The sequence below is a fragment of the Lepidochelys kempii genome, chromosome 4 (assembly GCF_965140285.1).
Source record: "Lepidochelys kempii isolate rLepKem1 chromosome 4, rLepKem1.hap1, whole genome shotgun sequence".
In the NCBI taxonomy this organism is placed as follows: Eukaryota; Metazoa; Chordata; order Testudines; family Cheloniidae; genus Lepidochelys; species Lepidochelys kempii.
Window position 1 is genome coordinate 53,472,827 of NC_136383.1, and position 15,317 is coordinate 53,488,143.

The 15,317-nt window shown below is 37.5% G+C and overlaps 2 protein-coding genes across 6 annotated transcripts in view; one reads left to right on the forward strand and one right to left on the reverse strand.

Moving 5' to 3' along the window:
* The window catches only part of HHIP (hedgehog interacting protein), an 87,405-nt gene extending 75,821 nt beyond the window's left edge, over positions 1-11,584 (forward strand). Inside the window, exons 12-14 of one of the 2 annotated variants that reach the window (XM_073341236.2) lie at positions 6,784-6,932; positions 9,800-9,928; positions 10,784-11,584. In XM_073341236.2, the coding sequence (XP_073197337.1) occupies positions 6,784-6,932; positions 9,800-9,928; positions 10,784-10,794 (289 nt within the window). In that variant the 3' untranslated portion in view covers positions 10,795-11,584. Of the gene's footprint in view, positions 1-6,783; positions 6,933-9,799; positions 10,612-10,783 lie in introns of those variants that run through there. The other variant, XM_073341234.2, reaches the window with a different exon arrangement.
* The window catches only part of ANAPC10 (anaphase promoting complex subunit 10), a 301,742-nt gene that overhangs the window by 114,542 nt on the left and 171,883 nt on the right, over positions 1-15,317 (reverse strand). The window lies entirely within an intron of this gene.

Here is a 15,317-nt window from a genome sequence, read left to right on the forward strand (position 1 = left end):
GTTCTGTGCCTGAAAACGTTCTGCCCTTAAAGATTTGAATATCATAAATTGTAAGTTCTATGGGGCAGGAACTCTCGCTTATATGTTCATGTGTGTACATGTTCAGCAGTGCTCTGATCTTGAGGAATGCTTTTGGGCTTTCCCATGATATACATAAGGAGTATTGGTAAGTTTTTTCACATACAACTCAACAATCATAACAGGGTTTTGTTTCACCTGCCTTTTTATTAATCTGGTCACTAGGCACTTTGCCAACGTGAATTTTGCCATCTTTCCTTCCACTCCAGCCCAAGTAACTAGTGATGTGATCAATATTGATGAAGCATGACAAGTACAAGTTTATTGATCATTAATATTAGAATAAAAATCAGAGTTTTATTCACAAGTATCAACAATAGAGAGAAATATTTGAAATTGCGTAAGTGATCAAACAGGCTTAAGTTCATATAAAATACATGATTTCCACCACATTCAAAAACACGTCAAAAACAGACTCCAACATGAAGCTGCAGAACTGGAATTTATTTGCAAACTGGATACCATCAGATTAGGCCTGAATAGAGACTGGGAGTGGTTGGGTCATTATAAAACCTAAACTTAATTTGTCCAATACTAATTTCTCCCTACTGTTACTCACATCTTCTTGTCAACTGTCTGTAATGGGCCACTCTCTTACAAATTCAAAAGTTATTTTTCCTACCTTGGTATCCTGCTGTTAATTGATTTATCTCGTTAAACTGACCTCACACTTGGTAAAGCAACCCCCATCCTTTCATGTATTTATATCTGCTCCTGTATTTTCACTCCATGCACCTGATGAAGTGGTTCTAACCCATGAAAGCTTATGCCCAAATACATTTGTTTGTCTCTAAGGTGCCACAAGGAATCCTTGTTATTTTTACCACATTAGTAGAATACTAAGACAACAGAATTTACCTACCAGTGCTAACATAGATAAAGCTGTTTGATTAAATAAAAAAATCAATTCATGAATATTTTCACAAATAAAAGCTCTGAGTTCAGTTTCTGTCATTTGTATGGTCATTCTTTACTTCAAAATATTTCTCAGATAAGTCAGCACATCTTCATTTTTACGATTCATTCATACATGCAAGCCAGCCATTAAAGCACACAATTTTGAGACGCCTTTGGAAAATTTAGCCCACTGTGTCTATCTGAAATTAAGCACACTAAAAAGAGGCTATGGGAAGTCTCTTTACCAAGACCCTGCCTGTGCACTAGCAGATTTTCCTTTATCACCCCTCCTCCTGCCACCACAAATTATGCTTTTGTTTAATATTAAGCCCTTAAAATGCACTTTACTCAGAAAAGGGACTTTATTAAACTGCAACCTGATACTCTATGCATCGTACTATATTTTACTACTATGACTGCCATTATCCATATAAATACCTAATCCTTGTTTAAAATCCTACTAAGATCAGACTTCAGCGATAGCCTGTTGAAATGATTGCCACTAGGCTAATTGTACATTGTACAAAAAGTAATTACTTTTACCAGTTTAATTTTTTTCCTTGAATGCCCCCTTCTTTTGACACTATGAGAAACAGTCAACGGGAGTGCTCAACTTACCCTGTCCATACAGGCCCATTTTGTATAGTTCCATCGTGTTCGCTCTCATTCCTCTCTAAACAATCCTAATCTTTTCATTTTCTCCGCACATGAATATTGTTCCAGACCTTGAAATAGTTTTGAGCATCAGGCTCCACACTATTAATTCTTATTTTTTTTTTAGATAGGGCAACTAGAGTAGAAGACAGTATTCAGGATAAGGACATAGCATTGATTTGTAGAACACTGTAACATTTTCAGTACTGTTTTCCATCCCATTCCCTATGAATCCTAGCATATTTGTTTTTGATTCGGCTGAGTTTTCATTGAGCTGTCCAAAACCTACCATGTTCTTTTTCCTAATTTAAAACCCAAGAATGTGTATGAGGGGCTCAAGTTATTTCTTCCAACATGCATTGTCTTCTATTTGCCAACATTGAATTTCATTTGCCATCATGCTACCCATTTACCTAGCTTTTTAGATCCTTTGGGAGTTCCTTACAGTCTTCACTAATCTAAGTAATTTTGCTGTACAACCAATCCCACCCAGACTCCCTCTTCAAGCATGCTCCCATTCCAAAAATCAACTTACCCATTTTAATACCAAGCCTATGGCTGTCCCAGAAATTAAACTCTCTCAGTGAGAATCCCACCAACCCCCAGCTGCTAAATTCTTCCCCGATAATCAAACCCACTCACCAATTTTCCAGCGAGCGATATGTATGAAAATAAATCTGATGAAGTGAGCTGTAGCTCACGAAAGCTTATGCTCAAATAAACTGGTTAGTCTCTAAGGTGCCACAAGTCCTCCTTTTCTTTTTCCCCACCACTGGCATCACTTCTGGATCTCATCCCCTCCCCTTTTCATTAACAAATCCACCTCACCCAGCTGCCAAACACCGCGGCACTCATTTAGTCCCAATCCATCAAGTGAGTGCATACTCCCTTCAAGGCACCTGAAAGTTTCTTAGCGTGGGTCACAATATAGCTCAAATAAATTCAAAAGTACACCATGAATGTACAATAAGAGATCAAACATTCAAATAAAAGTTTCGGAGTGATTCCCTCAAGAAAAATACTAGGAAATAAAGTGCTAAAACTGATGCTAATACAACGTTAAAGATGGTTATTTAAATTAAAAATACAGAGGCAACTGAAAAATTAAGGATATGACAACAATATGTGTCTCTTTGCATACCATCAAGCCTGCATTTCCTATGAAATTATGTTATTCGTTATATAGGTGGTGGGCTCCATCTGTTCTTTGACAAGAAAAGCAAAAGACTTACATGTACATGTTTCACAAGATGCCTGTGGTGGTGCATGGAATTTTATAAAAAAAACATATCAATGGAATGGATGTTTGAAGCCATATGACATGTGAACAGATCATCTATAGTTACAGTTATTTCCAAATTAAAATTAAAACCATATTTAATAAATAATAAATAACAACACTTGAACTGTGTAGGAAATACTAGGAAATTCTGCAGCTTGGTTTGCGTTATCACTGGAAAAGATTCCTCAGAATCTATATTCTGTAGGACTTTTTAATGTATTGTGTGATGAATATTATGTTCTTATAAGACTTATCAGTTGCCAGAGTGCCTAGCACTTTTTGTAAGGGCTTTTTAAATACTATTTAAATCTAAAACAATAGATAAAAATAAATAAAAAGATAAATAAATAATGGATTCCCTGAATTGCATGCAGCTTGAATTCTCCATTTACACTGGTATCAAAACTACAGCAAAGTTTGATTCAATTATGAACATACAAGGCAAAAAAAAAAAAAAAACCCTGGCGTGTCAAACGGAAGTTGTAGAATGCAGCAGTGATATTGTTAGATATTGCAAAATGGCTGCACGAGTCATAATACACGACATAAAACACCTCCATTCAGAGTGCTCTCTGTAGGTAAAAATCAGAAACTGGGCACTTCACTAGAGGAAAAGCCAACAGAAACAGGAGGCAGAGATAGATTCTAGCCTGGAGTATCTGAGCACCTACAGGAAAAAGTCACCCAGCAGGACTAACACCAAGTTTCTGAACAGACAAGACACACAAAAGCAGGACCAGTGGAAGTTTAAGGTTTCAACAAGTTATACTGTTAATCAGGAAGAGGAGGAAAAGAGTAAAGACAAAAAGGCTGAGACCATCAGCGATTGAAGTCCTTTATCTTTGGTACCTCTGCTCTAAGGAAATTCATTAACATCCCATTATTGTCTATATAATCTATCTTTCCTACCGAGTAATAAAATAACCTTTAGTTATCACTATAATTTTAAATATTTAGTATATTTGTGTAAAATATACCTTTGCACCCTGTAAAGGATGGCACTATAGGATTTCGGCTAAAACATCTAAAAAAGGACAAGTGACAGAAACCCCATTGCTTTAGACATGTAATAGTGAGCTAAAATTGTACAAACTTGGACTGGCAGGGCAATGTACATGGTGAACTACTGGGCCTTTAACTACTGTGCTTCTATGACAGTTATGCAATGCCAAAATTTTAATACGGGGCTCCCTTAAAAATCATAGAATCATAGGACTGGAAAGGAACTCTAAAGGTCATCTAGTCCAGTCCCCTGCACTCATGGCAGGAATAAGTATTATCTAGACCATTCCTGACAGGTGTTTGTCTAACCTTCTCTTAAATGTTTTGCCTTATTGGAAATACATGTGATATTCCTCACCAGACTCCACCATCTTCCTCATCCCTTACCAAAACCACCACTAACTCTGTATTCCCTCACCTCCTAAAGATCCAGGTGTTCCACTCTCCATCTATAAATCCTGGCCCTCTCCCCCACTCAGTATGCCTCCCTCTTTCCACCATATTATGGAATTTTCTCTAGGTGTCTCCCCCTACTTTAATCTCCTTGAACTTCACTGCTTTTTGATTCATTTCAACATCCAGTTCAGAATTGTTCTAAATTTTCTTAGCCCTCCAACTTACCTTATTTCTCTCTACTGCCCTTCCAATTCCATACACTCACCTCGTGGCAGCTTTCTCTTTCTCGCCACACAACTATTATTTTATTCTCACTGTTGGTGAGAATCTGCTAAAATCCCTTAATCTCTTTCAAGTTCTGTCCAAAAATCCCTTTTGTTCCTTTCCTATACTTTTTTCTCGGCTCCTCGCCCATTATTATTTAAGTGTAAATTGTATTGATTTGTCAAGTATCTACACGGAAATCTAGGCAGCTCTTAAAATTTAAACCACATAATTAAAAACCTAAAGTGTTCAATAAAATACTTTGTCAGATATATATTAAATAAATACAATTGTTCCAAATCAAAGACAGTCCCGCAAAAATGAAAGTTACTAACCCTGCCATATGATGGTACCCTAGTTAAATCATCATTCAGCCTCCAGCTCCTCCCCTTATGGACCCCAACTTCTCCAAATGGCTCTGAGACAAGATGAACTCTGCAGTGCACGTGAAAGAATTCCAGGCTGCAACAGACTAAGTGTGGAAAGTGAATTCCAGTACTGAGGATGTTTAGCTCACTTAAGCACTGCTGCTGATCTCAGTAGTGGCAGTACGGGCCCAGGGAGGGAGGCAGCCTCTTAGCTAAACAGTTCCAAAACTATTTAGGGCCTTTTAAGATAAAATCAAATTCTTGAGCTCCACCAGGGAAGCTTCTCAGGAGGCAGTTCAACTCTCAGAGCATTGGTGTTCTGTGCTGCCTTCATATGTGGTCTCAATACATATTGTTTAATTCTGAATAATACCTTAGAAGACAGTTTGTATGAAATGATGCATTAGAGAGAAGGTGGGTGAGGTAATATCATTTATTGGACCAACTTCTGTTGGTGAGAGAACAGAAAAGAGATTGGTCCAATAGAAGATTTACCTCACCCACCTTGTCTCTCTAATATCTTGGGACTGACACGGCTCCATCAACACTGCACACAAAGATGCATTGTACTGTATTTTGCTAAGAACATAAAATGTCTCATCCTTCTTTGAATGATGGTTATGAGAAAATAACTATTCCCTTAGAACCCAATCTTGCTCCCACTGAAGTCAATGGCAAAACTTGTATTGATATATGTGACAGATATTGCAACCACATGCAATATCTTTGGAGACCATATTGCGTTAAGTGTATTAGTAGATTATGTATTACTTACTATGTGCCAGGGATTGTATGCAATGCCTGGAGAGAGGATTGCCACAGCTCCTCTAGGAACTAAGAACAGGGGAGAGGTGATTACGGTGAATCACTCAGATTGTAAACACCTCCAGTGAGGTACCAACCCTGTAGGAGTCTTGCATATTCTAGTTCAAACTGCTTTTCCCAGAAACCAATAGACAAAGAAATGGCTTGTGGTATCAAAAGTCTGGGTTTCAATGGACTCAGGGTCTTCTTTCTGATCCAGCAGATGGACAGGACCTTCTGTCCCAGGAACCCCCAACCCTTATGGAAGGGTTGGAAAGACTTGGCCTACTATGGCCCAGTAAGACTGATGGATGACCTCTAGCAAGCTTTTAGCATGTGCATAGGAACTTGTATTATTTTTATATGCTTTCCATTTAAAGTTTTTACCTTAAGAATAAATGTGCTTGCTTAGAAAGAGCTATGTGGTAACTGCTGGCATTACGGTGATCATAGCCCTTAGGAAGAAAGAAAAGCACAGGGGCTGGCCTTTAGGCCGGGATATCACAGTGAAAGGCAGGGAGCAGTGCAGCCTTAAAACCACCGGTCAGGAGAGAGAGAGAGACACACACAAGTCACCACCCAAGAGAACTCATAACTGGGAACCACAAACCCTAAGTGGGTATCCTTTAAGGACCATGGAGGGGGAATACAGGTGAAGTTACCCTGAAACTGTGACAGTTACCAATGAGAAAAGGAGTAGGCCTTTATTAAGAAAAAAGTACAGTTTGCATTCCATGTTCACTGTCAACAGTGACAGTCTGAATGCAGGAAAAGGAATTATATGATTCAAGATAAGGTCTTGAAAAGATTTCAGCTGACAGTATTCTTATAATCCTTTTATGTGAAAAGAGATTTGTTTTCACTTACAGTATTCACATGTTTTCTATACAAAACTAAGCTTTTCTATATGGGCATTTTAAACTGCATTCTTTAGAGGAAAAAGAGAAAAAAGCAAGTTTTTTTATTTCACGTGTGAAAGCATTCTCTCCCCTTGACCCTGATTTTAAATAAGTAATTGGCTTGCATATTTTTCTACAGACCTTTAGTCCCTGAAGAATGCAAAAGAACAGCTCAGTCTGCACAGATATTGACGTCTGAATGCTCAAGGCATTGTCGGAATGGGCACTGCACTCCAACTGGAAAATGCTGCTGTAATCAAGGCTGGGAAGGAGAATTCTGCAGAACTGGTTAGTATTTAGATTCATGGCAATGAGTGAAAATAGCAATTACCTCCCCCAAAAATTGCCTTTAATGACTTGCTGAGATAAAATCTCTGATAAAGCAAATTTACTGTAGATTCTAGAAGCACAGAACAAACAGGCGCTTTGATACTGTGGTGATGTGTGAAGTAGAAGACTCTAGATGAAAAATCTACAATAAGTAATATTTAAGGCTACAATGTGAGATCCTTAAGTACAGCATGTAGAGTTCCATTAATTAATGGCAATAATAGTGTAGACTACAATATACTCCTATTTTACCTTTCAACCATGTTGTAAAATACAAAGGAAATTCTAGTAATATAAATTAGGAATCAGATTTCAAGAGACATGTAGGTGCCTTATTCTCACTGAAATCAAAGGGAATGAGGCAACTAAATACAGTACCTTGAAAAATCTGGTCCTAAATCCCTGACCCTGCAGTCTCCCCCCACATAGAATTACCACTGACTTAAATAAGAGTTACCTGCTCAGAAGGGGCTGCAGGATCTGTCCCTTCAATTATTCTTTTGCATACTTTAAAGTCAGCCAGTTTGATGTGGTCTTTTATTAAAATGCCTTTGCATTTTTGTTTTATTTTTCCCTATAAGATACAGTGACTCTAGTTAGTATGTTTCAGAGTAGCAGCCGTGTTAGTCTGTATTCGCAAAAAGAAAAGGAGGACTTGTGGCACCTTAGAGACTAACCAATTTATTTGAGCATAAGCTTTCGTGAGCTACAGCTCACTTCCACTGCATGCATCTGATGAAGTAAGCTGTAGCTCACGAAAGCTTATGCTCAGATAAATTGGTTAGTCTCTAAGGTGCCACAAGTCCTCCTTTTCTTTCTAGTTAATATGTTGATTAAAGAGAATTTGATAAATATTTCAGCACAAGATATACCTGATAATTGTAAAATGTTTATAATCCACTGGGGAAATTCTCTGGGTTATAAAGCTGTCAAATTGTTGCCAAGCCTTTTTTTTTAAATCTATGTTCCAACTTTTTTCTGGAACTCAGTAACTTTACTCTGGGTGTGTCATCAAAGGAAGCAAAAGTTAATGAACAAACCCTAATCCCAGAGCTGAGCTGATGTCAATGATGGCTCAGACAAGGATGTGGGTATACAATAAAAAGCAAGTAAAACAGATGATGGCAGCACAGCACTAGATGGGAAGAGAATCCCATAGAGCAGCACAAAAAGGCAGACCCTCTGCACAGAAGCCCTAAATTCTGCAAGTCTGTATTCTGGACAGTACTCTTTCCACTTTCCCTGCCCAAAGGAGCTCCAGGAAGAAGCACTCCGCTGTGAATCTAATGGGGTGCTTAATCATCTCTCCCCTTCTCGCAGGTTGGGTGTAGGATGATTGATATAGTCCAGTACCTGCAACTTAGGAAAGAGCAAGGATTCTCTCTTTACTACATGTCAGACTACACTTAGCAATGCTGCTTAGATCCCTGCATGGGACCTTGCACCACTAACGTATTCTAAATAATAAAAGTAAATAACTGGGAGGCAATAATCTGGTTCTAAGAGGGCCTTACAGTGAAAAATAGAAATTAGTAATGCAAACCAAGAGACCTGACTTTTTACTCATCTATTTTGTCTTAGACATCATTAAATATCATCAGGGTGGCATCATCATGACAAAAACATCTGAATATTTTCATCATAATACTGTCCATCCCAAACAAAGGGCTAAAAGACGTTATACAATTGCAGTTATTTATAGTTGGTTTGGCTAATATTAGTTGGAACTCAATATAATGTTTACAGTTAAAAAACTGAAAAAACTGAGTAATAAAGAATTGCAGTGGTAAATATTCAGGTATCTTTTAAAGCAGGGGTCCCCAACGTGGTGCCCGCGGGCGCAATGGCGCTGGGGCAGTTGTGTGCGCCGCCAGGACACCACGCCACTGAAATGACGCCTCCGCCCACGGTCATCTGAGAACCGCCTGCCGAAATGCTGCCAAGAAGCGTTGCTGTTTCTCATCGGCATTTCGGCGACAGGGTGTTTGGCGCCCGCCACAGTCTGTTGGGAATAGGAATGTGCTATTCCCACAGAAAGGCTGGGGACCACTGTTTTAAAGAGACACAAAGTACCTCAGGCCCACATTTTTCAAGGTATTTAGTGATTGACTGTCAATGGGATTTAAGCTGCTAAGTGACTAAATCACTTTTAAGAATGAGATGTAAGCTCCTAAATCAGTTAGGTGTTGCTATGAGGAGCACTGCAAGACCTAAATACCTTTTAAAATGTTGGCCTAAGTGACTTAGGAACCCACATCCCATTTTTAAAAGTGACTTTGGGCCAGATTTTTAAATGTATGTAGGTGTTGCTTTGCTCAGCATTGTAATGTCTAACTGACATAGATGCCTAAGTCTCACTGGAAGTCAATGGGACTTAGGTGCTAAAGCACCTAAGTCACTTTTGAAAATGAGATTTTGGCACCTAAGCCAGGGAGAGCAATGCCTAAATACCTTTATAAACCTGAACCCTAGATTTCCAAGTGCCTAAGTCATTTTTGAAAATGAGACCGAGGCACCTAAGTCAATTAAACGCTTTTGAAAATTTTGCCATAAGTCAAATAGCTATTTATTTTCACAGTCCATTACTTGTGAGGTCCTCTTAGGAGCACGAAAACAGTATTTATTTCCTTCACAGTTCTGGGTATCCATTCTGCAACTTTTTTTTTAGCACCAGTTTGGTCTTCATACTCCGTACTTGTAATTTTTTTTTATCCTATCATCACAGTCACTGGCGCTAAGTAGCTCTCATGTCATGTGCATGCTTTTGATTTTTTTATTTCTTAGTAAGATTCTCAACATGAATTAGAATATTTTTTCCCCCACAGCAAAATGTGATCCAGCATGTCGACACGGAGGTGTCTGTGTAAGACCCAATAAGTGCTTGTGTAAAAAAGGATATCTTGGCCCCCAGTGTGAACAAGTGGATAGAAACATCCGAAGAGTGACAAGGGCAGGTATTCTTGATCAGATTATAGACATGACATCCTATTTGCTGGATCTAACCAGCTACATTGTATAGTTTCTGGGACTATTTGGATACTACATTTTCAACGGGCATTTATTTTGAATTCTGTCATTTTAAAAGGACGGTTATCCTGCTATAAACACCGGTGATTCAATTTACTTTTATTAATTTAACTATAATTTCCAGACATGTGCAGATAATTTTTTTTTCATGTGTGCATATATCCATACATCTGTATAGATGTACAACACACACAAAACCCCATCATAAGTGTGCTTGCATAACTAGTGGAATTTCTGAAATATATTTCTTCACGTGAAATAGCTTACACAGTGATTCCACTTCAACCACATTTTCATCAAAGGACTCTTATGGTGTCATAATGGATTCTTTGACATCCCAGCAATTTTATGTCTTTAACTATCTGATTATAACAATAAAGGGAGGAGTTTTGAAACATTACCGTACAAACTGCTGGATTTCATTAAATTTAGTTATAACAGTTTTTAAGGTGAAATGAACTACACTATGAGAGAATATTTCTAAACTCCTTAATGCAGTCCTAAATAGGCAATTAATTGTAAGCTTGTAACCTTCACCTTCATCAATGTATCTCTATTACAGAATGTTATGCACTTACTTCTTTATCTGGCATAGATGCAGAAATCTGGTTATCACAACTTAATATCAAAACTGTTTCAAGTGTTTAATAATTAAATTATATCAGCGTATTTCAAAACCAGTCATCCTAGAAGGTCTGCTTTTTATCATATATTTTATTTAACATTGGGCACTGGGTTCATGTTACATATTTATATTATTTTATTTTATTTTTATAATATAGACATCACCTAGATGAAACAGCTTTGCCATGTCCTGTAAAATACTAAAGTTACATTTTTCACCAACTTAATTGGAATGACGGGGAATGAGAGAGCAAACACTCTTAAATGTGTTGTGGATCTAATTTAGAAATGTATCCTTGTGTCAACATGTATTCCTTTACAACGGATGAAAAAGCAACCACCAATCAATCTTTGTAGAATTCCAGCATACCATAAAAATGTTTATAAAAGTGCTTTTCACTATAACAGGAGTGCCCAGATTATACATGATTAGACTGTTACAGATTTCACACTGAATGGAACTTCACTGGACAAGAGCTCACTTTAGCAAATCTTGGGTACATAAAATGTCATTTGTAAAAACGTTATATGACGATTATTGCCAAATATGGTTTTAAATGTAAATGTTCCTTGAAGAGTTAACAAAAAATTAATTTTTGTAAATGTATCAATAAATTTGGTGTACATGCTGTATTCAGGTTTTTTAAAGCATTAGTTAATATTTTAACTATAGACACCTTCAGACTGGGGGACCACCCCCAATCCGCCCCTGCCCCTTGATCCCCCATCATGTGCGGCCAGATCTCAGCATTCATATCTATCACATATAAGGTTTCCTTTGTACTACTGCCTTACAGAAAAACTTACCTACAAAGAGAAAACAGAACAACCACAGTGTTCCCATCATCGCCCTATAAATTGCTGTTCCTGTATCAACAGTGGATAGTGGTTTAAGCAATGCAGTCTAACATATTCCAGCAAGATTTCCCACCCATAAGAAAATGACCTTTATAGGACAGTGACTTGTAACTAATTTTCCATTAATGGATGTTTTCAGTCTCTTATTTTAATACATCTGAAATTTGCAAGGAAAGCATGCTTGATATTTGTCCCGATCTGTGTTAAGAGACTGGCTAAAGTGAACAGAAAGCTACACTTTCCTTCCATATATGATTACTTGGGTTTTAGCTGACCTCATGCCAAATGGAAATTGGTTGAGAAATCTTGGTTGAGTGCTTAGTGAACAATAGTCTGCATTAAAAAGTGCATGCATAATTTTGCACAATGTAGATTCAAGTGACAGTCTATTCAAAGAAGTCTCAGGATTAAATGAGCATGGAGACCAAATTGCCCTCTTACCCCAGAAAAGGGTGGTCCTTTCTAGTCACACTAACACTTCATTGGCTAAGCAGTGTGACAAATCTTGCAATGAACCCTGCAATAGCCTGCATCTGTAGGTTAATAGCAGCTCTTTGTCTCCACTGCTTTCTGCCTATAGTCTTTTTACTGAATTCCATCACAAAAAGTTTTACAATTAAAAAAAATGTCCTGACAACCATTTTTGTAAATTGACCTTACCAACTAATCTTCCCTTATTCAACGTGGGTGGACATTAACAAAATGTGAACTTCTGGTGAATGAGCCAGCTGTCTAAATCTGTCAAATTGTGCAGTTTTATTATGCATTATACTCTTCATAGAGTCAGCAAAACAAGAATAAAGTTACCGCAGTATTATTTGTAACATTTAAACATCCAACCCAACTAGCACTTTTTTCACTTCCTTTAACAAAAGTAATTCCAAGCTGTAACTTATAGACTAACAAGGCTACCCTTCTGAAATCTGTTCATATCAGCAGTGACTCTTGAATATTTTCAGTACCTAACTGAAGAGGAATGATACACCATTTTTACGAGTCACTTTCAAGTTCTTTGAAAAGAACCAAGCCCTAAGTGACCTTATCTATTTTGGTAAAAGACTAAATTCTTCTAGTAAGTAGTTATGCAGAGTCACAGATGTTAGCTTATACCAACAAAATGTCTAGTATCCAGATGGCCCCTAGTTTCTGTTACTGGTGAAAAGAGACATCAGCACTCTATTAAAGACAGAGGGTAAAATCCTGGCCCCATCAAAATCAATGGCAAAACACCCGTTGACATCAGTGAGGCAGGATTCCATCCTAAAAATTTAAACATCCATATCAATTTATAAAATAAAATCCATTTGACACATTCCAGAAAGATTGTAATACTTATTACTAAGAACAGGTCTCAAATATGGGGGGTGAGGGGAAAGGGGGAGATAGAGAGGAGTTTGTGTTTCATTGCATTATTAAACAATTTTTCCATCCTGTGGAAGCAGGCCTCTCTCCATTAAGCCCCTAAGGGTGTGTAACATAACATGAGGACTGTCCATTAGAAAGGAGGAGATGTTCTCATTAGATGTTTGAACTGCATATTTTTCAAAAGAAATTACACTAAATATTGAAAGGGGTGAGTAAACTAAGATCACCCTCCTCTCACCTTTTCCTGACCTGATAGTCTAAAATGTTAAAGAAGTTTGACTGCAGAGAACTGACATGCAAAAATTAAGTTATTTCTGTAGCATTCTTATTGCTAGTTAGGTCACCCTGTAGCTATCTTATGTATTCAGTAAGAGTTTTCCAGCATAAAAAACAGAGCTTCCAAATGAAACTGGCTAAATGGGGCAAATAGCTAAAGAGACCAAGTAGGGTTTTTAGCATGTGCTTGAGTTTCTTTCTTCTCTCTCCTGTCTTTTAGTTTAATAAGGTCATTATGAAACACATCCATGCCTTTGTTTCCAGCACACTGTATATTTCAAACATTCCTTCAGGTGTCTTTCCCCTCAAAGAGGAAAAATGTATTTATATCAACATAACTCTATTCTAGCTCCCAGCTGGATTGAACCCACTTATATTTCTCATTTTCTCTCTTTCCTCTCCCTTTTCCTGAAAAAAGTCGCATACACCACTGATCTGGTGGAAGGTCTAATTTTTGCACATCCATTGAGCCATCTTCTCTACTCCACATGTGACAGTATCAATATTTGAGATGCAGACTTGTTCTGTTAAGAATTTGTCATAAAACCAGCCCCAAATTGTTGTACTTTCTAGTCACAAAAATCACTAAACTGATTTTTTTGACTTGTCCAACTGCAACTATTAGCCCAAAATTGTCCCTCAGATTGGCACAAAACGTCTTCCATTGGTTTTAAGGGAACTATATGTGCCCATCAAAGAGCAGATGTTGGTCCACAGTGTCTACAAGTCCTCAGAGGTTACTGTATTCCATGCATCCAAATTATCCAAATATCAATATCAGGGAGAACTATTCTCTACTGGCAGCCATGATAACTTCAGCATCTTTTGCTTCTCCCATTCACTTCTGTTAATGTTGGTGTGATAGCTCTTTCCTCAAAGCAAAGATCAGTATTTCCATGCTGTTTCTGTTCACTATTTTTTAATCCATATTATAGACAGATGCCTCACTAAAGTGGCCTTCCCATGGCATGTTACATGCAGAATTTAAACAAAATACTGGTATTTTTAAAAGTGATACTTTTGATTATTCTGCCTGTGGTGGGTTTTTTTTTTTTTGGTTGATTGGTTGGGTTTTTTTCCACTTCTAATACTGTGGCTTGGTTGCCATCAGTCATTCACTATGTGCTGTGGTTCAGGAGTAGCAGTCTCATGTCCCTCACTCTTTAGATCATGAAGCTCAGTTGTGTCAAGGAGGTGACCTGCTTGAGCTGGGCCGTTGTTTATTATCCAGTCAAACTGTCAGGTAGTTCAAAAAACAACGCTGGCATCAGCTTCGAAGGGGATTGTTTCCAGTCTAGCCATCAGAACCGTCAAATGAGAAATAGAAGGGGATTCCCCAGAATGAAGGAATGTGGATCCTCACAATTCTCTTTCCCTAGCATTGGATTAACAAGGATGACGCTAACTTGCACACCTGTGTGCCTGAGGCCCCAATCCTGCAAACACTTAAGCATCGGAGTAAATTTACACATGTGAGCAGTCCCACTGAGTTGAAGAGGACTATTCACATGTACTAAATTAGTCACATGCATACGCTGTTGCAGGATTGGGGCCTAAGGGAGAAAACTGATGCTGCCTAAAAAGAAATATTGCTCAGCTAAATTTTCACTGATTGTGTGAGTATTTAAGAAGGTATTAGATATTTTTAAAATCATCATTAATGTTAACTAATAGTCTATTGAATTAGTAAAAATATAATCTCGTTAGAAGAACTGGTCAAAAATGAGAAAAATATGACAAATTTTTGAAATTTCAAAGTTGTTTCCATTTGGTAGGTTTCAAAATGGATCTACTTGAGGGATTTTTAATGAATTTTTTAAATTCTAAACATTGGCAAAATGGTTACCAATGGTTACCAATTTTCTTTATTTACCAAAACCCAGGTTTTCTTAACCATTTTACCAAAAACCTACTTTTTGATTAAAAAAACCCTATTTTGATAAACATTTCAAAAAAAAGTTTTGGGAAAAAAATGTTGAAAAAGTCAACAGGGTTTTGATAAAATTTTCATCATTTTCCAGGGGAGAACTGGAGAATATTTCAATGAATACATGTTTTATTCAAACAACTTTGACTAACTCTACTTTTCAGAGTGTATAAGTATGAAAACAAGAGTGGAGACCACTTGAATGCTTAGCTTTCCATTACTTTAGCCTTTCTCTGAGAGCCTGATCTAAAGTCCACTCTAGTCAA